Below are 26,277 nucleotides of genomic sequence, written 5' to 3'. Positions count from 1 at the left end.
GGGATACGTAATGGATGCCTCTACAGTCTACAGTATAACCCTAAACACTCTTTTACATTCTCAGGTAAACCACCCCCTAATATATTCTATATTCATAATATTTATTCTGTTTCATGCAGATTATCATGTCATACCTAGAACACAAAATCAATAATAATTGTTGCTGTATCCATAACCTCAGTCATCATGATTTCTAAGAATGTGCAACTGCAACATCATCTCATTGATGGTGGTGACTATGCTGAGTAATTAAGTATTTAACATTTTGTCATCTTCTTAATATAGTGGTCTACTGTAAGTCATTTTTTGAGGAAAGTGTTATGTTTGCCTAAGTCAGCACTTCATGACACTGGCCACCACTGGTAAAACGTCTGGTAAAAAAGTCATAATTGAAAAGGATCATGCTGTTCCCACCCCTTTTAGTAAAATGGCCTGTTTCTGTGACTTAAGCCATTTTTTTTGCTTAAGTCAAATTGGTCTTGTGACTTTAGAGCAAAACATTTGCCTAATAATTTCGTGAGCCAGGGGGGTTAAGGTCGGTTGCCTATCAGCTGAGGGGAATAATGCTCATAGTGATTTCTGACCTGTTCCCAGACCTGTTCCCAGACCAAATGACCTGTTCCCAGACCGACCAATTGACCTTTTCCCAGACCTGTTCCCAGACCAAATGACCTGTTCCCATGACCTGTTCCCAGACCAAATTACCTGTTCCCATGACCTGTTCCCAGACCAAATTACCTGTTCCCATGACCTGTTCCCAGAACAAATGACCTGTTCCCCCTGTTACCTGTGGCCCCTGTTACTGGGGCCCAGCGGCGGCTCCAGAAAATTGTGACTGGGGGTGCTATGGGGGGCTGGCTATTTAGAGGGGGGGCTAATGAATCTTGGCTTACATAGAAGCCAGTCAATTGGGCTTGTTTTGAGGGGGGGGGGGGGGGCTTAGGGGGGTTAAGCCTCCACCAGAGGGGGCTAAAGCCCCCCCTGGAGCCATCCCTGCTGGGGCCCTACAAAGCCAAAGGGCAGTTCTATGAAAACAAAATTAATTTGGCCATATGACTGTTGAACTAAACTCTCCTCCCCAAACTGCCCACTAGTGTGTGTGTGTGTGTGTGTGTGTGTGTGTGTGTGTGTGTGTGTGTGTGTGTGTGTGTGTGTGTGTGTGTGTGTGTGTGTGTGTGTGTGTGTGTGTGTGTGTGTGTGCACGCACGTAGTTCATCCTCACCTGCCCATGGCTCAAATGTCAAATAAATAATGGGCCTTGATATAAAAAGGTTGAAAACCACTGGTAACCAACATGAATAGCCCACATGTGCCCACTGGGGCATCTGTCTATGCCCCAGTTTGCTCACTCAAAGAAGTGCCACCCTGTGGCACTTCTTTGAGTGCTGTAAAGAACTGCATGTCCTAAGTGCATGAAGTGAGGGGAGTGTGTGAAGTGAGTGAGATGAAAACAAGCTGCATGAAATGATTGCATTGAAATCTGACAAACTCAGTAGGCAACAACTGTACATTAAAGAAAAGCATCAGGAGGCGTCACATGGCACGGAGTGAGTTAATCCCCCCCCCCCCCCCCCCCCCCCTAGCCTGGCTAATAAACCAGACTAATATCACTCTGCTGAAAAAGAGGGTCCAGACTCCAGCCCTCAGTGTGTTCACCGAGAACTAAATAAAGGTTGAAATGAAAATGAAAAGTGGAAAAACATAGCAGGCAAGAATTACACTTTGGCACTTCTGGTGTTAAAAATACACTAAATTCATTACTTATTTAGAGTAAATTCATCCACGGGGAGTGATTGGCCTGTCACTGCCTCCAACCCCCCCCCCCCCCCCCCGGCCTGCATTTCTAAAAACATGTTGGCCTGGATCTGCTTTGAAAGTGAGAAATGAGCCGGCTGCCTGCTTCTAACCAAATTGGCTCTAAAGGCATAAAGGGGGGAGTCATCAACCAAGGACACCAGCTCATTTATACTGCGCACAGCTGTGACGCTCCATGTAAATAACCCAGTCAGTCCTCAATTAACTGACATCAGTTGCCTGACATTCCTAACTTGACCGGCAGCTATGCTTGTGTCAGGAATGTTGTCTTCTGTGTGGAGGCGGGGAAGAAATCAATAAAACAATGTTAGAAAAAGTGTGTGTGTGTGTGTGTGTGTGTGTGTGTGTGTGTGTGTGTGTGTGTGTGTGTGTGTGTGTGTGTGTGTGTGTGTGTGCTTAATGTAAGTCGCTCTGGATTAAGAGCGTCTGCTAAATGCCTAAATTGTAAATTGTAAATTGTAAATTGTGTGTGTGTGTGTGTGTGTGTGTGTGTGTGTGTGTGCGTGTGTGTGTGTGTGTGTGTGTGTGTGTGTGTGTGTGTGTGTGTGTGTGTGTGTGTGTGTGCGTGCGTGCGTGCATTTGTGTAGGGAGTGGTAATTATACCTGATGGTTACTACTCGGACAGAAATAAAATAGTGCTTTCAGAAAGATTATGCTGTTTCTAAACAGGCATTAATTCACACTGTGTCTGACTCATGCATTGTCACAGTGATGGTCATTTTGAAGTGAGGGCGGTCTTCCCTTCACTTTACCTAGTGTTACACTTTTGATGATTATCATTAGAGGGTCCGGCTATAATCTCAGCTGTATGTAATCCTAAATGAAACCTGCTGAAATCCAATGCTAGTTTCATGCTTCCCTGCAGTTAGCCTATCAATCAGTCAGCTGAGCCAAACCACCCCCACAAAAGACTATGTTCACCCAACAAGTCAAAAAGGGTGAAGGGGTACAAGATCCTCCCAGCACGCACAAGCAGGCTGAGGAACAGTTTCTTCCCACAGGCTGTCAGGCCTGCAAAGTGACTATGAAGGTGCAGTAACCTTCCGTACTCTGCACTATGCACTCTGAGTACACGTACTGCACTATGCACTTTTTGACAGATTGCCCTGTGTTTTTATTGTTCAGTGTTTTATGTCATGTTTTATTATATTGGAGATTCCGAGTGTAAGATTTTCACATGTATGTACCTGACCGTGCAACTAAGTGACAATAAAGTTAATCTATCTATCTATCTATCTATCTATCTATCTATCTATCTATCTATCTATCTATCTATCTATCTATCTATCTATCTATCTATCTATCTATCTATCTATCTATCCATCCATCCATCCATCCATCCATCCATCCATCCATCCATCCATCCATCCATCCATCCATCCATCCATCCATCCATCCATCCATCCATCCATCCATCCATCCATCTATCTGGCCACCGTAGACTGGCTGCCCTGCCACTTCCTTGTCAATCAGTGTTGACTATTTAAAGGCCCTGCAGGTTTCTTGGTGTTGGCTGTGGGTCCTTAACCTGACGCTGCCAGATCCAAAAAGCTTGCTACACAAATTTGTTTAACAGCTTATTGGGATCTGGGATCGCGGAAGCAAATTCGATGACGGGGCTGTTCCTTTTTTTCAAGATACATGGTAGATGATTGGATGGGAGCGTCTGTCTATCACCGTGTGGGCGTGCAAACACAACCAATCATATTGACGTGTCTATATAGCTTCACATCCGGTTTCGCACATATCCCGCCCTTAGCTCACGCTGATTGGTTCGGTACGGGTCGGATCTGTGTTAGCTCAACCCCCTCAGAGATCCCAGATCCAAATAAGCTGTGAAACAAATTTGTGTAGCAAGCTTTTTGGATCTGGCAGCGTCAGGTTAGTGGGTCCTGAGATCATGTTTTAATTGTGTTTTTATCTGTAACATGATGTTATTTAGATTGTACTGAATAATATGTTTTCTATAAGTATTTTAATTATTTGTTACTACTACAATTTACAATTTAGGCATTTAGCAGACGCTCTTGATCCAGAGCGACTTACATTAAGCAAAAACAAAGCATGGCATACATCACATATATAAAAAGTAGTTATCATGAATCATGTATAAACTAAGAACGTAACAGTGGAGTATCTATGTCAACTATACATACTATACTATATTATATATTATACAATATACATGTGTACTATAAAGTGCTATGACTACATAAAATGCAATTCTAGTGCTGTCTACGTAACAAGCTATAAGTCTGTCTAAAATACTATCTAAGTCTACATGAAGTGCTATCTAAGGGGCTAGGTTAGGGCAAGTGCTATGGGTATGCAAACTATGCATCAGAGTTTTGTATTCTGTACCAGTGCGTTGTCTACGGAGATAGTTAGCTCCCGCATAGGGCAGGACTTAGCTGGGAAGAACAGAAGCTCAGTCTTGTCTGGGTTCAGCTTGAGGTGGTTGGAAGACATCCACAGCCAGGCATGCAGTGATGCGGTCTTCCACCTGGGTGGCAGAGGGGGGAAGGATAGAAACAGTTGTGTGTCATCGGCATAGCAGTGATAGGATATATATTGTGAGCAGAGATGATAGTGCCAAGGGATTTAGTGTACAGTGAGAAGAGGAGGGGACCAAGTACAGATCCCTGTGGGACCCCAGTTTGGAGGGTGCAGGGGGATGATTGCAAACCTTTCCAAGAAACCTGGTAGGTCCGGTCAGAGAGGTAGGAGGAGAACGACTTCAGCGCCGTCCCGCCGATGCCTAGATCAGCTAGGGTGTCTAGGAGCAGCTGGTGGTTCACTGTGTCAAATTCCGCCGATAGGTTTAGGAGAATCAGGACTGCAGAGTGGGAAGCAGCCTGGGCAGCATGTAGTGCTTCTGTGACTGCGAGGAGTGCAGTTTCAGTGGAGTGTGCCTTCTTGAATCCTGACTGGTTGGGATCCAGCAGGTTGTTCTGTGAGAGATGGAGAGAAAGCTGGTTAGAGACAACACGTTCAAGGGTTTTGGAAAGAAATGAAAGGAGTGATACCGGTCTGTAGTTCTTGACATCTGAAGGGTCAAGAGTTGGTTTTTTGAGGAGTGGTGATACCCTAGCTGACTTGATGGCAGATGGGACGCAGCCTGCGTTTACTGAGGTGTTGATGATGAAGGTGATGAAGGGGAGCAAGTCAGGTGCGATGGTCTGGAAGATTGGAGACGGGACGAGGTCGAGAGGACAGGTGGTAGGTCTAGTGGATGTGACTAGTTTCAGGACCTCGTCTTGGGATAGAGGAGAGAAGGAGGACATGCATGGTATGTTATGGTTAGCATTGGTTGAGTCAAGTGCTTCTTTATGGGGGAGGGGGGTAAAGAAGCTACTGATATCAACCTTCTTTTCAAAGTAGGTGGCAAAGGCCTCCGCGGTGAGGGATGAGGGTTGATTGGGGGGGGGGTTTAAGGAGGGAGGAGAAAGTGGAGAAGAGATTTTGGTGTGGTAGAAGGAGGTTTTAGCAGTGGTTAGTGAGAGGGAGAAGGCAGAGAGGAGTGAATGAAAGTGGGAGAGATCATCTGGTAACTTTGTCTTGTGCCACTTCCTTTCAGCTGCCCTGAGAGGTGTTCGTTCAGATCTGAGGGTTTCAGATAACCAGGGATTAGCGGTGGGGATGAGCGAGCTGGTCTGGTCGAGAGAGGGCAGTGTTGGTCAAATGCAGATGAGATATAGGAGAGGGAGAGAGGGAGGGGGGGTTTAGGGACTTGAGATTGAGTCGGGTGGTGACGGTCGGAGGGAGAGTAGGTTTAGGTGGGAGAGTAGAGAGAGAGAGGGAGAAGGTTATGAAGTGGTGGTCAGACCTAATTAAGGGGGTAACAGAGAGTGTGGAGGGGGAGCAGGCTCTGCAGAACACGAGGTCCCCAGGGTGAGTTCATGTGCCTGGAAGTGATGAGCTGCATGTGCCAGAGGGGCCGATGTGAATGAACACAGAATGAACACAGACTCAAATAGATGTCACCACTGCTGTTTATTTTAGCATTTTATTTTATTATTTGAGACATTTCTTGAGACATGTTTTTATTGTTTGGTTTGTTTTAGAAATTAATTCCATCTACATTAATATATTAATAATAAATAAATGTGCTATGGCAACATTGTTCTGAGCTAACTTAAATAAACTTCCATATGCTTGGGGGAAACTCATGTCTTCAACTCTCATTGGCGAACTTGTGCATATTGGGGAACCCGATTTACAGAGGTCATTCATTGTATTTCCTTGATACCAACATCATATCAAGGTGGTGTAGTCATGCATTTTTAATCACTAACAGTAAATTCCTTGCCCACCAGGTTACATTCTGGCGTAGTCGGCAGGACACAATGAGGCCACATGAAGTTTTATTATTTATTTGTCAGGAAATGGCTCAATTTTGTGTTTAAATACCTCAGTCTAAGTTATACAAAACAGCAGTTGGTGCACCGTGGGACCATGCAGCTGACTGCTTCCACCTTCCAGTGTCTGGCTGTAGGCAATGGCTAAGGCACTCCAGGAGCTGAGAGAGTTGGTGTGGCAACTGCAGGCCGAAAAGGAGCAGCTACTGGCTGAACAGGAGGTGGCAGAGATTAAAAGCATGTTAAAACAGCAGCAAGAGCAACTAAATAAACTTGCACAACTCCTCCTAGCGCTACAGTCAGCCTCTAACCCTTCTCAGCCAGCCTCTAGACATTTTCAGCCTACATTTTCAGGTCCAGTGATATGCTGGCGTTGCCAGAGACCGGGCCACTTTGCAAGACAATGTGATAACGCTCTGGTTGTTCCAGCAAGCCAAAAGCGACAAGGTTACCGACCTATAAGCATGTTAACGCAGGGCTGTACGAGAACCCCACTACCCGTGACTGTGCAGCAAGCTGCAAGTGTGAGACAGCTAAAAGCCACTCAGACAGCCAATTATGTCCTCCCAGAATGGGCAAATGTTGACCTGGGTGCCCTACAAGCTGCTGATGCCTCTAGGTGCTCTTCTTCCATTCTGGCAGGAACAACGGATGCCAGGGCGTATTGAGAAGCAAGGCCTCCCTTCCGAAACCTGGGGCCTCCTGACACAGTGATCGTCTCGCCCTGGAGGACGGCCTGCTTTACAGGGTGTACAGAAGGCCAGATGGAGGGGGGAAGGTCCATCAGCTGTTGCTTCCGGAGCGTATGATGGAGGAGGTATTCCGCCAGCTACACGACAACATGGTCATCAGAGTACAGAGCGAACCACTGAACTGATCAGGCAGAAGTATTACTGGCCAGGTATGAGGCGGACCATCAAGAGATGGTGCCAGCAGTGTAAACAATGCAACCTCTCAAGGGACACATTGGCCCCCAGCATCCATCACGTCACCAAGTACCCTAAACCAGGTGGTGGAGGTCAAACGGTAGCACCACAACAGGACTCATTTCAGGTCCACCAGCCACACAGCTCGCTGATGCACAAGCCTGTGTCATGCGGCCGTTCTGTTTCTCCACCTATGGGGAGCCCAGTGTCCAACAGCCTGAGGGATGAAGAGGAAGGCGAGCTGTACATCATAGTAGGCCCTGTAGACTTTACTTGGCCATGTCCAGATGATATCCCAGCCAGTGACACCCCCTCCCCTGGCCCGTCAGTGATGGTGAGCCCTCCTCTTGTCCAGGTGCATCCACCAGCCCCTCCCTGTGAAGTGGTTGTTCGGAAGTCTGCCTGTGAGACAGCTGGCAGACATTCCAACCCTCACCACCTACCAGTGACTATGGGAGGTAGGACTATGAATTCCCAGGTGACTAGTGTGAACAACTCCATGTCAGCTATTTTTAGGCCTTGGTTGTAGGTTGGTGCATTGTCGGGACGCCAATAAAAATAAAACGGGGGTAGATGTAGCCAGGCAAAGTTGAGCCTCAAGGGCCACCGTACTGGCTGCCCTGCCACTTCCTTGTCAATCAGTGTTGACTATTTAAAGGCCCTGCAGTCTAACAAACACAGGTTTCTTGGTGTTGGCTGTGGGTCCTGAGATCATGTTTTAATTGTGTTTTATCTGTCCCATGCCTTGGTGAGTAACATGATGGATAGATTTAGATTGTACTAAATAAGTGTTTTCTAAATAAGTATTTTAATTATTTGTTATACTACCCTACCCAGGGTGAGTTCATGTGCCTGGAAGTGATGAGCTGCATGTGCCAGAGGGGCCGATGTGAATGAACACAGAATGAACACAGACTCAAATAGATGTCACCACTGCTGTTTTGGTTAGATTTATTTTAGCATTTGATTTTATTATTTGAGCCATTTCTTTTGTATAATGTTTTTGTTGTTTGGTTTGTTTGCCTGCCGCCACACTGGAGAGAGTGAAAGAGAAAGAGAGAGAAGAGAGAGAGTGAAAGAGAGAGAAGAGAGAGAGTGAAAGAGAAAGAGAGAGAAGAGAGAGAGTAAGAGAGAGAGAGAGAGAGAGAGAGAGAGAGAGAGAGAGAGAGAGAGAGAGAGAGAGAGAGAGTGAAAGAGAAAGAGAGAGAGAGAGAGGGGTGAACATAGTCCTGGAACTAAGCATTCCCCTCTGGCACTGGTACGGTCTGTGCTGTAATAAGACATGACAAACCCAGTCGTTAGGTTGGTACAGTGTGCTGCACCGGTGTGATCAACTCACATGGGTACAAGGTGTGTGTGTGTGTAAGAGAGAGAGAGGATAGAGGAACAGAAATAGAAAACATAATGGTAATGGTTTCCATAGAAACTATAGTTGTGTCTAATTGCCAATAACCTCTCAAAGAAATGAGAAACCATCATAACCATGGAGTGATGCTTGCTTACGCTGAGCTGACATTATTGGTTCACACATTTTTACAGTCTACTGTATATGGTTCACACATAGCCAGTGGTGGTGGAAGTACTGGAAGTACTTGAGTCAAAGTCAACCTCCTGGTTGTTAAAGTTAAAGTTAAAGTTAAAGTTCTGAAACAAGTATTTTTTATTTATTATCGATGCATTGCTGTATCGAAATGGAGGTTTTCCAGACATTCAAATTCAAAATTCAATAATAGTGGAAATAACAGATCTACAATAACACGATTTACAATTTTCATTTAGCAGACACTCTTAATCCAGAGCGATTTACAGTAAGCAAGAACAACACAAGGTAATACATGAAATGCATGATAGAAATAGTCATCTCTAGAATCATAATTAAACTAAGAAGAACATCATCCGTCTAAGAGTAGAATATCCGTACATTGAAACTAAGAATGCTACAGAACAGTGGTTTTCAACCAGTGGTCCGGGGACCACCAGTGGGCCTTGAGGGGGTTCCAGGTGGTCCCCAGCTAAATGATGCAGAGTTGCTAACCAAATGGGTCCTTATCTTTAACTCTTGAGAGGGTAAAAGGAAACCAAATGGACCCTTGCCGGTCCATTTGGTTTCATTTTACGCTCTCAAGTCATCTCTCCTAATGGTACCAACATCAGATTTGATGGATTCTGGTAGTATTGGGCATGCTAAATAACATACTAAAAGTCTACCAAAATCTACTCCCCAGAAAGCCGTCATTTTCAAGATTGCGTCCCAGACGGAGTTTAAAATGGCCATATCTCAAATGGTATGGTAAGTATTTTTCAACTTATTCTAGTACCTCTGGACATGCTTAAGAACATACTACAAATTTAGGAAAATATATGTTCAGGAAAGGAGTCATTTCCAAGATAGCGTTAAAAATGGCAACTGGACAAGCTTATAAACGGTTATACTGTATATCTCAATTGAAGAAAATATATATACAAAATATTTTTCACTTGATTCTTGTACCTGTAGACATGCTTATGAACAAGATTTAGGAAAATACACCCCCCGGAAAGGCTTCATTTTCAAGATGGTGTCTAAAATGGCCGCCGGTGCCGCTATACTGTATATCTCAATAGAAAAAAATGATACAAATTATTTTTACATATTTGATAATTGCATATTTTAGCCTTTGCATAAGCCTGCAAGGTCGTCGTGGCTAGGGCAAGTGAAGTAGTGCTACGGCAAGTGCTATAGGAGCTCAGAACGCCTCGCGTGCACAACGGCCATATTCTCTATATTTTAAATAGTGGAGTGAAATGTCATATAAGTAGTAAGTACAGTGCTCATGTTAATGCACTTAGTCACACTCCGCCACTGCCGTTCACACATTGCGTGACACATGAGTGACAGACTTTGATGGATCCATCATGCCAAGCGTGACTCGTGAGTGGTTTCGGTATATGACCGATTATGTCAGCTTGACCTCGACCTTTGACCCTTTTGATCCAAAACGTTACTCACCTCTTCGGGGCATCCTACTGATTTCACCCAAGATCTGCCCGTCCGTTTCTCACGTGATTCTTTGCTCACTGACAGACACACATGCAGACAGGAGCTAATAACCCTGCTAAGAATTGCTGAGGGAATCTGTGATTCGAGGGTATGCTAACTAGATTAGACACCAACTAGACCCACATAAATTCTCTATTTATTGTCAATGGAATATGATGTTTGTGTTAGGACAAAGATCTACACTAGCTGAACATAGGAAGGCCTGGCCAGCGCCCCTCAAAAACAATAATGGAGGTGGGAACTTCTCCTTTGGTCCACCCATTCCTGGGATATGTGAGAATGGTCAAGTGATAATTGCATCAACTGCCCATTGTGATAGTATGGGATAAGTTTGTGCAGCCACTCCAATGCACAGCTTTGTGTGTATATATGTCAGTCTGTTTGAGCACGGAATGTCTGTGACGTCATGCTGTTTGAATCATCAGATGTCATCATTGAGTGTGATTTTTCTTTTTGAGGGCTACAGCTTTTCATCTCGTCACGTCTCACATTTGCCATTGACAATTAAAGGAGAATTTATGTCACACAGTGCCTGAAATATGACGTAAATTTGTGGCAACGCAAACATTAAATACCATTGACAATGAAATCATATGTAGACTAGACGAGCAAATCGTCTAACCAGTCACATGAATTAAGTTGTCATCTTACATGATCATGGTGAAAAGATGAGGTTTATGTTTAGAGATGTCCCGATACTGTACTGGCATTGGAAAAGTATTGGTATCGGTCCTTATTTGGTCATATCGGGTCATATCGGTATCGGCATATATGCCAGTCTAACCACCGATCCGACACAGGGGTAAGGGGTTGACACTATGGCAGGTAAATAAAATGTTGGGGCATTTGGAGTTTGCTTTCGAATTGCCCAAACCGCAAGTGCACATTTGAGTGACGGGTCTGCTATAAACACAACACGACATATATAACTAGATAGCTATAAACACAACTGGTATCGGTATTTGTTATCAGTGTCGGCTAACACAGAAATGGTGGTATTTGGAACGAAAAAAGTGTTTCGCGACATAATTTATTTTACATATACAATTTCATATGAATGTGACATGCTCGTTAGGCCTATCCCTGAACTAGACCATGAGAGCTGTACTGGATGTCCGTACAGATCATCTCAGACTGATACATACCACTGCCACTGTTAAGACATCTATGCTGTACCGAAAATAGCTGATCTACATTTGTGACATGACATCATCGTACGGCAGAGGATAAATGAGGCATTAATGTTCTCATACCTCAAATTGAGACTCCATTTTACAGTGCTTACTCACTTTACTCACTTTAAAACACTTCTGATGAAGTGATGACAGATCACTGTGTTACATAATCTGTGTTCTGTTATAGACGAAATACAAGTCTCACATAAAATAAATCTGACTTCATCTGTCGCCACAGCATGCATGGGAAGGCTAGGGGACGATTGAGGACAATGTCTATCTATATAATACTATATAGACAAGATTATATAAGAGAAATGAATGATGCTATATAAGCCACTTTACTTGAGCCTTTCATCAAATCCAATAACACATCTGACATAATTATAGGATATACATATAGGCTACGGGCGGCAGTGGCTCAGGGGTAGCGTATCCGGTAGAGCGGCCGGATGGGAACCACAAGGTTCCCAGTTCGATCCTGGGCTCCCCCAGAGTTAGTTTCGAAGTGTCCTTGAGCAAGATGCTGAACCCCTAATAGAGCACCGAAGTCTGACGTCAATATCGGTAGAGGGCGCAAATCCACAGGTTCATGTACTTTTTATTTGCATTGTAATCCCCATAGGGGGATTTTAGATTGCCTCATATAAGAACTGTGTTTGGGATGTCATCCCAGCCGTTTCACTCATATGAAGAATCAACTGACTGAGAGAAAACCTTTGCTAGAAACAGACTGTATCATAATATGAGTGACTGACTGTCGTAAACGATACAGAGACACCTCCCTGACAATAATGCAGAGACAGCTTGTTTATTTTTGGACCACATTGCTTTATATGAAACGATTTTAAGATGAGCCCATGTTATTCTCCATAGAGAAATTACTTCCGTGAACCAGGGGAATCGAGGGGACGAGCGAGTGACGTCAGGACTTCGGCGCTCTATTGCTCCCGATGTGCAGGTTGGTGCCTTGAATGGTTTCCTCCGCCATCTGTGTGTGAATAGAGGGTATGCGCATGCATAAAGTGAATGGCAGATCGAGTGGCAAATCGAGTGTCAAAGTGAGTGTCAATTTTGTCAAAGTGAGTTGATTAAAGTCATATAATCAATCAATCAAATATGACTTTTCTGTTTGGATGTATGGGCTGTTAAGGCCAGAAAGTAACCACTCAGTAGGCATTTCCGCATAACTTCCTGGTATGATGATGATGTCACACGCATACCCTCTATAGTTGAATGTAATTCACAATCTATGTAAATCGCTTTGGATAAAAGCGCTATAAAAATGCACCATTTACCATTTCCATTGTCCACAAAATAACAACAAAACCAAACAATTTTTTTACTTTGATGATTCAAACCCCTTTTCTTTGTTCCAACATTTTACAGTGTGGTTGTTGTGAGCAGGGTGGCTGTGCTGGAGTCTAAGCACCAGTGACAGTCTAGCAGGGAAAAGGAACAAGCGGAGAGTTATTGGAAGCTACAGAGGTCATGGTAATTGTCCCACTCTCTTCCACCTATCTGAATATGTCAGAGCGGTTCATCGTGGTTATAACAAGCTTTTCGTTCCCTCCTGCGTGCTAGCTACTGCTAGTACACTTTAGTACACTTTCCTCATTCTTAATCCAGTTATGTAAGACATTGGTTGTCAAACATTTTCATCTCAATGTTTGGCTGAAAGGATGATGCAGCAGGGACCTCTGATTTGTCTTGTTAAGAAAATCCCTAAATTAGATGTTTTCCAAAATAGCAGATCTACAATCTCACAATGCGGCACATCGCAATGCATTGTGAGCTCTTAGATCTGCTATTTTTTTTTGCCAAAGTATAAAATAGGGTTAAAGTGGTTAATGTGCATCTTTAATTTGTTGGGGACCCCCTGGAATCCCCTCAAGGACCCCTGGCGGTCCCCGGACCCCACTTTGAGATCCACTGATGTAAGATATATATTGCTCCACAAACATAAAAAATAATAATTATAATACCGTAATAATCCTTATAATAATTCAGCGAATGTCTGAATGTCTGAATGAATGAATGTCACTGACAGCGCTTTATCTCAACATTGGCTGCACCAATCACTCCCACTTTTCACACAGGCATGGACCATAATTATATGGAGGTCCATGTCCACCCTTTTTTCGATTTGACACATTAATGATTTATAATGAATTTATTAGTGGATTAAAAAATGCTAAAATGGGTATTGTACTGTCAATATGACATGAATATGAATGCAAAGTAGCGATCCATGTGTGGACAGGCTACCTGTCGCCGTTGTGCATGGTGAGATGTGTGCAAACCGTGTAGTTTATCAGGAGAAGAATACCAAAGGATGCAACATTTAATAGTGAATTAAAAACGCACCGGGCGCAGTACCCCCCCACGGCCACAAGAGGGGGGCAAATATCTCACAACGGGTAAGGGCTAGTAATAATAATAACCAGTAAGACGCCCTATGGGCGAGAAGCGAGGTTGCATGCATGCATCCACCTTGATGACGGCAGACTGCTGGGCTGGCGCTTTGGCATGGGGGGTCAGATCAACATATGGAATGAATTCTGTACTGACCATACATGGAGTGTGTCTTGAGTGTACAGGGTTTTATGAGGTCAGATCAACATATGGAATGTCAGAACAGGTCAGCTCCATACTGTATATGGAGATCTGAGGGTGGCAGCGGAGGCAGTGTCTTGAGTCTACATGGTTTGATGAGGTCTGGCCATATGGAGCGTGTCTTGAGTGTACAGGGTTTGATGAGGTCAGATCGACATATGGAATGTCAGAACAGGTCAACTCCATATATGGAGATATAAGGGTGGCAGTGGGGGCAGTGTCTTAAGTGTACAGGGTTTGATGAGGGCCTAGGTATGGCCGGGCCTTAATTTTCAGGCCTGTTGAATGGACAGGTGTGAGTCAAAAGGGAGACATCGACGAGAAAGGACGGATGGGGAAGGATCAACATATGGAATGTCAAAACAGTATAGAATTGCTGGCCGGCTCCATATATGCAGATATAGGTGATGATCCATTCTTTTCCACGGTTGATGAGGTCAGTGTTGTGATCTTCATGGCCTTATATGGAGACGTGATGTCACGAGGCGATGAGGTCAGTGTCGTGATCTTATGGAGAAGGCCATATATGGAGACGTGATGTCACGAGGTGTGATGTCACGAGGCGTGATGGACTGATGGACCATTATGTAGGCGTGACATCATGACTAGCAAATAAACAACATAACTGGCCTCACATCAGGAATGGCAATGGAGAACATATTCCAAATTATATGCTGCACACCTACACTCTCTTGGGGACACAATAGCATATAAATAGAATCATAACCAGAGTGACAAGCGGCCTCATCCGTTCCCTTCCTCCCTCCCTCCCGCCCTCTCTCTCTCTCTCTCTCTCTCTCTCACCCACACACTGTCAGGGACACGGAGAGATGCGCACACGGTGCAATGGTGTCTGAGGACGAGGAGTGAAGTTGTTTATGTAGCTGAATGGAGAAGTGTGATCCACGATTAAGGACTATATTATGGTGCAAAAAGACATGAAGAACGGACAGCTATCACTATTTGTGAAAGTGCAACTGCGGTGCAGTTTTATCAACAAAAAAAATTGCCTTGTAAACAGATTACCAGGAAAGCTCACAAACAAGGATTCAGATGTATTTTTTTAGGATGATGTCAGCTTTATTTTTCAAGTATAGCCTCTAAACAAAAGGTAAGTGAGTTAAATCTTTAGCCAATATACTTTGGTTATGTTGTGCTATTTAAGCTACTGAAGTGCTGTACTCAAGGTATAGGCTATACTTTCACTTTACTTGAGTATAGTTCCATTTTTGATAGGTTACTTTTTACTTCTATAGTCAACATCTCAGAGGCAAAATGTTCCTACTTTTTTTTTTTTTTTTTTTTATGTTCTGTTTATTAATTTATTAATTTATTTTTTACAAATATAGAAGTAAATTGAGAAATAAAAACAGAGTGACAAATACAAAAAAAACTAAAACACACACAATAACAAAACACAAACTCCAAATCAAGACAACCAAAGAACATTCAAAACACAACAAAACAATAAAAATATATAAAATATATATATTAAAAATAAAAATAAAACTCCAATATAGTAAATATACATAGCAGATCATGGTCACAAACATCATCCAGACAAGACAGGTTGGCCAGTCAGGCGACAGTTATTCAGGTTCAATCGGGGGCACAAGTGTAAGGCGGTCAACATGAGATAGAAAAGGCACAATTTAGTCAATATACAAAAAAAAAAATCCTACTTTAAAGGACCACTTCACCACTTGTCAACTTATCTTTATATAATTGAGTACTACAGACGAAAAACAGTTTCTGAACTGCCCACAGCCGTGGGTAGAAAAGATTATGGCATTTTATAATGAACTTTAGTGAGGACCAATTATATGAAGGTAGGTTGAAAAGTGGTGAAGTGGTCCTTTAACTGATTATAGGTGAAACTACCCAGCAGCACATGCAGTTAAATCAGCCCCACTTTAACCAGCTGCAACAATAAAGTGATGAACACATTAAGGCATTACTAGGCTTAGGCTATAATTAAAATCCAACAATATGATTGTGAAATTTGCATTTCACTTGTGTGCAATTATGAATACAGGTTTACTTATTACACTACTTTCTATTTAGTGGTATTTAAGTAAGCAATCTATAAGTACTTATTCCATCACTGTTTCTTTTTAAAGTTATTTCAGTGTTCATTTTTACCCAACACCTCTATGATAAAGATCTTGATTAATGTATTTTCTCAACATGATTGGTTTGTTTCCATCCATGCCAGTGATACAGCTATACAGTATCTCTTCTCGGCAAACGCACCACCTTTAGTTGTTGACACCATTATGTCACCATGCTCCATGTCTGTGGGTGGTATAGAATAACAACCCCAAGGAACTCGGCTGTAAATACTGTGAGGGTGGAAAATAATTAAGAGACCGAAATAATGGCAAGCAAATAGGATATATCCTTTTAGGCTGATATGTCAGAGACTCCAGGTAACTCCAGCCCAGTGAGTGAGGTGGCTCGGTAGTAGAATATAATTAGAATAAAGCAGAATGTTCATTCATTTTCATGCATGGTCAAATACATTTTGAGGTCTATTTTGAGGCCAACCATGTGTTTTACCATTTCAGAAAATCAACTCCAAATTCCACGTTGAAATGTTTTGAAAATATATTTTCTTATACTGGCAACGCAGTCTGCAGGGAGGTTTAGTAAGATGTGCAGATGTTTTGCAGTACTCAATCATCTTCCAGCTGTGTACCATGACTGCCCATATAGACTAATCACCCATTTCATCACCTTAAGCCTGATTCGCAAACCAGTTATTTTTGGCAAGTGTACAGGTTGCCTGTTCCTGCACAAAATTTTAACTTTAATTTAGTCTCTTCTTGTAGATATCATGAAGGAAGCAGAAATAATGCATGAACATTATAGCCTATACGTGGGCTGATTCATCCACATATGATGGCCTATTGTCCCATTCGATCTGCACAAGAACTGCCAAAAGAACACAATGCCACACGAACCCTTACCCTTACCTAGCATCCCTATTAGTGGACACATCATAATATGCTCACATTCGACAAAGAAATAGGAAAACATTTGCAGAAAATAGCAGATCTTTTAAAAAAAGGAGGTGACCAAGAAGTCTCCCGGGGGACCCCGGCTTGTTCTGTAGTACAATTGACAATGTAGATTGTTGACAGTATAGCAGACACAATTGTATCCAAAGAGACTTACAAGTGCAAGATCAGAATTCAGTTCAGTTCAGTTCAGTTCAGTTCAGTTCAGTTCAGTTCAGTTCAGTTCAGTTCAGTTCAGTTCAGTTCAGTTCAGTTCAGTTCAGTTCAGTTCCGTTTTAGTTTAGTTTAGTTTAAGTTTATTGAGGATCCCCATTAGCTTCTTAGTTCTTCCTGGCGTCCTCACGGAATAATTTACATACAAAAATCAAAAACAAGTTTACAGACATCACAAAATAAAACAGAATAATATACTTGTACAGCATAAAAGCACGGTTAGTGCATTCACCTTATAGTGACATGGTATAGTTAAATAAACAGAATTAGAATTATTTCTCTATATTTATAAGAAAGTGCTTCAGTCTTTTCTTAAAATGCCTTTTACCTTAAATATCTGTGATGCATACTGGTGGAGAGTTCCAGAAAGACATTGCACTGTACATGACTGTATTCTTCATTGCATCACTTCTTGGCTTGGGCACTGTAAAACGACCCATGTGGACATGTGGTCTGTAAATATCAGACCACATGTCTGATATTATATCTGTGTATAATGGATATTTTTTATAAGCATTTTGGTCTTTTAGTTGAACAAATGTTCCTAAAAATATTAGGAATAAGCAGAGTAATTCAACACTAGTCAGTAAACAATAAGGTAGTCACATAAGTGGAGTGCAGAGAGAACAATGAAAAGTGCCTCAAATAAACTAGGACACCAGGTAAACATCTACGTAACAATTTTAACATTTGTGGTCAATAAAAACAAGTATTATGTAACAAAAACATGAGAACATGTGACCACGATATACGGTATCTGCAATGTAAGCAAGCATCTAGAAGTCAGGGATACAAGGACAGAGGAGGAGTATACTAGGGGGTGAGGTACAGTGTAATAGAGTGTGGGGTTTACGTAGGGTTTAAGTAACAAAAAAGGAATTCTGTTTACAATACAAACTCCAGCCACTTATGGAACAGTACAAACAGTGTGAATCAACCTCTCCTCGGGAAGTGGTTGCAGTAGTGGTATGCTGACTCGCTCTGATTTATCTTTTGTTTCTGTCATTTCTTTCCTTCCTTCCACTTGTAACTCCATCCGTCTTTCAAGCCTGCCTATATTTACCCCCTCCATTCTTTTGCTCCTGTCTCTCATCTTCACGATCATCAGATCAGATCACAGATTAAATAAGGTCTTATAATATTATAATCTTAAACCGTGGGATCGCACATTGACGGCCATCCAAAGTAAAATCCTCAGTGTTAATTTATCCAATCCAACTGTAACTGAGGGTGTACAAATGAACCCTTTCTGGTCTATTTGGTTGCACTCAGAGTTGAACTACACTGATGATTTTACTGTGTAGCTTTCATGTTGTTGTTTGTATTGTGAGATTAAGGAAATTGTAATCTCATGTTTTGACATAGGCCTCTACAATCCTCGGCAGACACAAACACAGATTCATAACAATTCCCATTCAATGGGATTATACTGTGGTGTACAGTACATTGATTTGGCTCCTCTGATGCTGTTGAATATAACGTATACGTCAAACTGACAGTGACGTTCTCTAACCCGATTAGTTATCTGCACTCCTCTTACGTTGGAAAGAGTGTGGAGTAACAAACAAATAGGTTGTGCCAAATAAAGAATAGCAAAACAAGAGTGGCTACCGTAATTGTGCTGTATTCGACACAACTGGAGTGTGTGTATGTGTGCGTCCGTGTGTGTGTGTGCATCCTTGTAGCTGCATGCATTTGCATGTGTGTGCTGTACAGTCTATGTTTACAGTACAGTCTGTACTGTCATGCACACACACGCACACGCACACACACACGCACACGCACACACACACACACACACACACACACACACACACACACACACACACACACACACACACACACACACACACACACACACACGTGTGTGTCTATGTCTACCGGTATATACCGGTAGTGAAAATAGCCAAATATAATAAAGGCTTAGTGGTTAATCAGACTAATACACTTAATTTTTTAAACGGGTAAGAAAAAGAAAGAAAGAGACCCCTGCTTAATCAAACCTACAAGTGTGAGATGAAGTTGTTTATTGGTTCTAAATATGGGCATTGATATATATTTTGTCTTAAGTGCCCATGCAGCCCTAGTATATCACATAACAAACCTCTAGTATATCACATAACAAACCTCTGACCACTCAGTCAGTCAACAACACAGAGAAGAATCTCTGAAGAAAGGGGAGAGAGGTTCCTATGGAGACACTAATGACTACCTTTAACCATTAATTACCACAGCTCTCCCACAGGGAGTAATGCTTCATGTCAGCTGCAGGGAATGGAGTTTCTGCCATTTGTTTTAAAATAACAGTGGTTCCCAAACTTTTTCATGTCATGGACCCCCAAATCGACACTAATTAGCCCACGGACCCCCATTTCAAAAGATATTTCAGGGACCCCCATAAGAGAAGATCTTTACGGCTCTAGCAGTGATTCTCCAATACTTTTACTTCTACACCACTACATCTCAGATCCAAATGTTGTACTTTTAACTCCACTACATTTATTTGAAAACTTTAGTTACTGGTTACTTTTTGATTATTATTACAAAACATACATTAACCACTTCAGCCCTATAGGCTACATTTCGTCCATTTGAAAATAGCCGATCTACAAGCTCATAATGCATCACGATGCGCCGCATTGTGAGCTTGTAGATCGGCTATTTTCAAAAGATTTGTATACATTTGAAAACTTGAAATGAGACATTCCGCATAATGAGCCTATACTTTTACTTTTGGTACTTTAAGTACATCTTGATGGCAATACTTTTGTACTTTTACTCATTTAGAATTCCAGACTTTTACTTTACTTCTATATTGCAGTATTGATGTTTTTACTCAAGTAAAAATGTTTAGTACTTTTTCCACCACTGAAACTGTGACACATTGATGACGGCTGCATATCAGAAACGTCTGAGGCATAATGGAATAAACAAAACCAAAGTATTTCTGAGTGTGACCCGCCTCCTCTCTTTGATTGGTTGAACAGTTTATTGGGACAACGCTCCAGCGTGGTCAGAGGAGCGTGGTGGTACAAGAGAATCACAGATGTAGGCTAAAGGGAAACTCTCTCCAGGCGTTCATTCCTGATGAACACGTTCACGAGAATGGGATGTGGATGTGAGCTCACCGTGACCTTGACCTTTGACATACATAACATAACATTCATTTCATTTTTATCCGATTAGACATTTTGGGTGAAAATATATCATATCATTATTAGCACATGAATTCTTCAGTTATGGCCAAAAAATCACGTCTTGTGAGGTAACAGACAGTAACCTTATAGCCTCGGAGACCGCAGGCGTTTTGTTTTCAAAGGAGAAAGAAAGCCTGGGCGAGGCTGGCATACGAGTGGGAGTGAGCCTTTTATTTCAGCTAAATAAAAGTGCAGAGCGGCGTCACTCCAAATGTGGTGACATCGAGCCTCGGTCTCATGCCTTACTCATCTGCGAAGAGAAAATCGGCAGCGACATAACAATAAGAATAGCAGTGATTCTACAGTCACTGCAATCATGTATTGGGCCTTGACGACCTACCAGTATACAGAGAGATTCATGCCACACACTGAAAATACATTCTTCGAGCTAATTCAGTCCGAGTTAAGAGTTTTTACAAGTTTTGCTCGCGAAACAATCGTATTTTGTTTATTAATCTAAATGTGCAGCTTATTTTTTTCTCGACTTCAGTCATTTAAACCCTATTTACTGTTCTTGGTTGACAGGGCTCTATAATAATTTGATCCACTCCTATTTCCCCCTCTACACCTGTCTTCGCTGAAAATAGCCAATCTGCAAGCTCACAATGCATAGAATTGTGAGCTTGAAACCGGCATGTGGCCACTGCTAAAGTCTGCATTTAGTTCTGTGATGCTGTTATGTGATTTTTTTTATTTTTTATTATTATAATCTTTTCCACACAGTTTTAGCCCATTCACATACATTTAGATGTCACCAGTCATCAGTAGGCGAAGAGCTTTGATCCTCTGTCTACACTCTAAAGACTTGTCTGACAGAGTCTGCAGTAATGCTAAGTAATACCAGGAGTCAGTCACACCGACATGGTCCTTTCAAATAGGTTGATGATGTCACATAGAGTAGATGTCATTTGCCAAGCTGCGAATGTTACCAAGCTTACATAATCCTGTCATCTTGCGACTATTTGATTGGTTGTGCATTGTAATCTCGTCATTTATATGCCAAGTTACAACATCTGTCCTGGATGTGTATGGAAGGAGTATGGAAGCACACAAAGGTTATCAGCAGTGTGTGCCACGTGATCCCAAATGAATGTGGTGGAAAAAGTACTCGCTTGTTTTACTTAAGTAAAAGTATCAATACTGCAATGTTACAAAAGTATTGGTATTAAAATGTACCAATTTAAGTACCAAAAATACAAAGTACTATTTACCATTTTCAAAATGGCCAAATAGGGCTGAAGTGGTTAATGTTTTGTAATAATAATCCAAAATATACTAGTATAGGTTTTCAAATAAATGTAGTGGAGTAAAAGTATATAGGCTACATTATTTCGATTTGAGATGTAGTGGAGTATAAGTAAAAGTAAAAGTATTGGACAATGGCAATACTCAACTAAAGTACAAATACCTTAAAATTGTACTTAATTACAGCACATAAGTTAATGTAGGCCTACTTAGTTACTTTCCACCACTGGACATTAAACACTATATTAAACCACTTAAACCCTATTTACTCGGGGTCCCCCAGGGCTCTATACTAGATCCACTGGTATTTCTCTCTAGTGTCTATAGTCTAGACCAGTGGTTCCCAAAGTGTCTGACATGTTGACTCCCCTACGCCCACAACCATGAAACCTAAACTGCACTGCACTGCTGTCTTGTGTGAGCCCCTGCAGCCGCCTGTTACGCAACCTGATGCTTTTCCGTCCTCCTGTCTCTCCCAGTTTACTGCGGTCCGACAGCCAAACAGCAGATTGATTGTACATTACCACTCATTCATCTCTTCATTTTGACCTTTTCCCCCTCCAATGCCCCGTCTGGTTTTCCAGTCCCACGGCATGCAGGGTCCCTGCGGGCTAACTGGTAGTGCGGGGACCCAATCAATAGGCTTTCATTACAAAATAAATGTCGTGGCAGCTTCATGCACATCATCGGTATTTCCAATACGTGGTAATGGTTTTGTGGCACACGTCACGTCCAGCAATTAGCCCCGTTTACGGGGTGGTGGCCTGTAGCAGTAAGAGGCAGTCTAGGAATGGGGAGGTTCGCCATGCAGTTCAACCCTCGGTTTGCCCAGTCCAGATGTTCAAGTTCCCCCGAGCAAGACACTTGACCTCTAATGGTTTCCACCATGCACTCATCATCAGAGCCATCTGAGTAGCCATCAGCTGGATGAAATAGTAAAAGTAATTCCCCCTCCCCAGGGAACGGAACACACAGTACTTCCTTAACCTTGTATTTGCCTCGTTGAGATTACAAAAGAGATTACAAAAAGCAGTGCAATATATCAAAATATATCAACAGTCTAAAATGAATATAGTCTGCACACTGGTTCTCCGCTCCACTGCCGTTTCAATCTTATATGATCTTCACAAGTATAACTTTGTTGTTTTATTCTCAGAAGATGCATCATCATCATCATCAGGGCCCAGCGCTGGCACCTCCTGTAAGACAGACCTGAGCACATACTGCCTCATCGCTTGCCTCCTCTATTTTAATGGTTGGAACTGCCCGCCCCAATCTGCATTACTGCCCTTGCAGACACAGCCTGATAATCAGCAGCAGCACCATGGAATCAGTGCAACTCAGCAGGTACAGATGAGAGTCAAAACCATTACCCCCTTTATTTTCCCAAATTATGCATCTATGCACAGAATAACTCTTCCTACTTTCCATTTAGTGTGCAGTGGTTCTCAAACTTAATAACTGTGGGAGTGTAGCCTACAATTGTACATTTGTACACTCTCAGAGTTACACACCCGTACGGGGCTATTTGTAACCCACTCAAGGACACTTTGAGACCCACTGGTGTAGCAGAGTGTTTCCAGTGAGCCAACATGCACAATAACATCACTCTGACTCTGACTTTGACCAGAATGGATAACAGTGTGTGTGCATAGATCCCATTATGTCCTCCCCAGTCACATACATGTCTGTGTTGTCACTGCTGTTGTGTCCTACTGACTCACCTGCCAGTGAGGAGCCCCCACAGGTGTCCCTATTTCGGCATGTCATTGTATTATGTTTTATTTTATTTTTTATATATTTTTCTTTGCCACACATGCCGTGTGATGAAGTCAAAATGAGGCATAGGCAGTTGTAAGGAATATGTATGTTATAATTCTGTGAAGTTGCCCAAACTGAAATAAAGTACTGGATGGGAAGGATCTCCTTACACCTTTTCTCACCTGTTTAATTTATTCATTCATTCATTCTTTTTTTTCTCATTTTTTTTGACCAGATACAGCATTGTATCTACAGATGAAGATGCCCTAAAGATCTCCACCCTGGGCCTTCACAACGGCCACGGTCCTCTGATGCAGCACTCACTGACGGCGCTCCGGGCAGGTGGAGATGGAGGAGGGGGACGTGGAGAAGGGGAGCGTCACGGCACCGAGGAAGGAGCAGGCGTGTTATCCTTGAGAGTGAACAACGAACCCGTCGTTCACACCCGCCGCTCGTCCCCGTCGTGCCACTCGGGCTTGGACCTGGGGCCGAGTCGCCTTCGCAGCCGCTTCGTGAGGAAGAACGGCCAGTGCAACGTGGAGTTCAACAACATGGAGGACAAGCCGCGGCGCTACCTGGCCGACATATTCACCACCTGCGTGGACATCCGCTGGCGCTACATGCTGATGCTCTTCACCGCCGCGTTCCTCCTGTCGTGGCTGCTGTTCGGGCTGGTGTTCTGGGGCGTGGCCCTGGCCCATGGGGACTTTGACCTCCTTGGCCCCGCTCGTGGCGAGGAGCCCGTGGACGCCTCGGAGGGAAGAGGAGCAGACTGGCGCCCGTGCATCCTTCACGTCCAGGGCTTGCTGGGAGCGTTCCTCTTCTCCATAGAGACCCAGACCACCATCGGATACGGCTTCCGCTGTGTGACGGAGGAATGCCCGGTTGCCGTGGTGACCGTGGTGGTGCAGTCCATCGTGGGCTGCATCATTGACTCCTTCATGATCGGCACCATCATGGCCAAGATGGTGCGGCCCAAGAAGCGGGCGCAGACGCTGCTGTTCTCGCACCACGCAGTGATCGCGATGCGCGACGGCAAGCTGTGCCTCATGTGGCGGCTGGGGAACATGCGCAAGAGCCACATCGTGGAGGCCCATGTGCGCGCGCAGTTCCTTCGGCCGCACGTGACCCGAGAGGGCGAGTTCCTCCCGCTGGAGCAGAGGGACATCGACGTGGGCTACGACGACGGGCTGGACCGGCTGTTCCTGGTGATGCCGCTGGTGGTCGTCCACGAAATCAACGAGAGCAGCCCTCTGTACGGACTGAGCCGCGCCGACCTGCAGAAGGAGGACTTTGAGATCATCGTGATCCTGGAGGGCATGGTGGAGGCCACGGCCATGACCACGCAGGCACGCACCTCCTACCTGGCCAGAGAGGTCCTGTGGGGCCACCGCTTTGAGCCCTTGATCTTCGAGAAGGGCGACCGCTACCACGTGGACTACTCCCGCTTCCACAAGACGTACGAGGTGCAGTCCACACCACACTGCAGCGCAAGGGAGCTGAGTCACATGGCCGGCCGAGGGAGCCAGTGCTCGTCCTCCACCGCCACCTTCTCGCGGTCGCCGTCACCGTTCGGCCCGCGGAGGACGCGCAACCTCCTGGCCCCGCACTCTCCCAGCGCATTCTGCTACGAGAACGAGGTGGCCTTGTGCTGCGGGGAGGAGGACGAGGAGCAGGAGGAGGCGGGGGAGACCAAGGTGGCAAAGGACGACGTGGCGGGGAACCTGGGCGCAAAGGGCGATCGAGAGAGAGAGGAGAGAGGCGAGGCGCACCTCTTTGTGGCGGAGCAGACAGTGGAGGTGCTGTGCGTGCTGGACATAGAGAGCCAAATTACCTATGACAGACTGGCTCCGCCTTCGTATGTTAGCAAGGAATCGGGAGTTTGAAGCTCGTCAATTAATTTAAAGACTGGAATAAAATATGTGCCCTTTTGAGTTGTGTTTTCAGCCTGTCTGTGGGTATCCACCAAAGCTCTTTGATGTATAGTCTACTAAATAAAACTGAGGAATGTAGATTGCACGTTCACAGAAAGAGAAAGAAAAATGTTTTATTTTTTAAATAATAATAATAATTTGTTACTAAGTATTGTCTATGTTTAATTACAACATGAATCAGTATAGTATACATACAACACTCCAGGGTGTGACTGCATTGGGCCTTCTTTGAAGTCACACTGATTATACTTTTACTCAGCATGGCTTTGTGTGTGGTCTACATGGAATTATACGGTTGTTGGGAAAGGGGTCAGTTTCTGATTTCCATTCTCATCTTGTAAATATGATAAGCTTTTGTTTTCTTTTTATTATTATTAGACCAAAATGTAAGCATCATATAAAAGGCAAATAATGATGAATGACAATGTCCATAATGTGAATGTGTGCTCTGCGGCTCTGCCAATATGTAGGCCTACATCATTTATTTTCTCAGTGTAAAAATAAATATGTGATTTCTTCTGTATTTAAAAACCTATGCATGGCCGCTCATGTCTTACTGTTTGAGTGTTGTCACTGCTTTGTTTGATAAATTAGATCTTTCCAAAATATTCATAATAACAGCAACAACGTCTCTCTGAATTCTATATAGCACTTAAACAGTGAATCTACAGTAACTACCATGTACTGTATGTAAATGAAGGACAAGCACTTTATTCCGAATTTTATCATAAAGTCACTGTCAGATGGAAATAATCGGCTATTCTTACTACTTTTCTGTGACACTGTAGTGTGACACAGTAGGGCATTAGGCCTAATTTATGCCGAAAAAGAAAGCCACAGAATGTTCTATTATGGAGAAACAAGGTTTCTGCCCGACCTGTTTTGAATACATTTTGTATCAATAAAAAGCACCCAATGAAACAAATAACAGCGTCTGCTGTTCTGCTTGACTCACGACATCGAGTCACGTTCACTTC

The 26,277-nt window shown here is 43.3% G+C and overlaps 1 protein-coding gene across 2 annotated transcripts; it reads left to right on the top strand.

Moving 5' to 3' along the window:
• Positions 1 to 14,804: 14,804 nt before the first annotated feature.
• Positions 14,805 to 26,047, top strand: LOC308310843 (ATP-sensitive inward rectifier potassium channel 12-like). 2 transcript variants are annotated; one of them, XM_080757290.1, is made up of 3 exons: positions 14,805 to 15,041; positions 22,765 to 22,952; positions 23,602 to 26,047. In XM_080757290.1, the coding sequence occupies exons 2-3, from the start codon at positions 22,858 to 22,860 to the stop codon at positions 25,250 to 25,252; spliced, it is 1,746 nt and encodes a 581-aa protein (XP_080613416.1). In that variant the 5' UTR covers positions 14,805 to 15,041; positions 22,765 to 22,857; the 3' UTR covers positions 25,253 to 26,047. The 2 variants fall into 2 exon arrangements, with proteins under 2 accessions (XP_080613416.1, XP_080613415.1); XM_080757289.1 differs by having other exon boundaries at positions 22,762 to 22,952.
• Positions 26,048 to 26,277: the final 230 nt, after the last annotated feature.

This window comes from Protomyctophum bolini (assembly GCF_963924005.1).
Source record: "Protomyctophum bolini genome assembly, chromosome: 3".
NCBI lineage: Eukaryota > Metazoa > Chordata > Actinopteri > Myctophiformes > Myctophidae > Protomyctophum > Protomyctophum bolini.
Note: the sequence above shows the minus strand (reverse complement) of the source record. Positions and strands in the feature narration are given on the sequence as shown.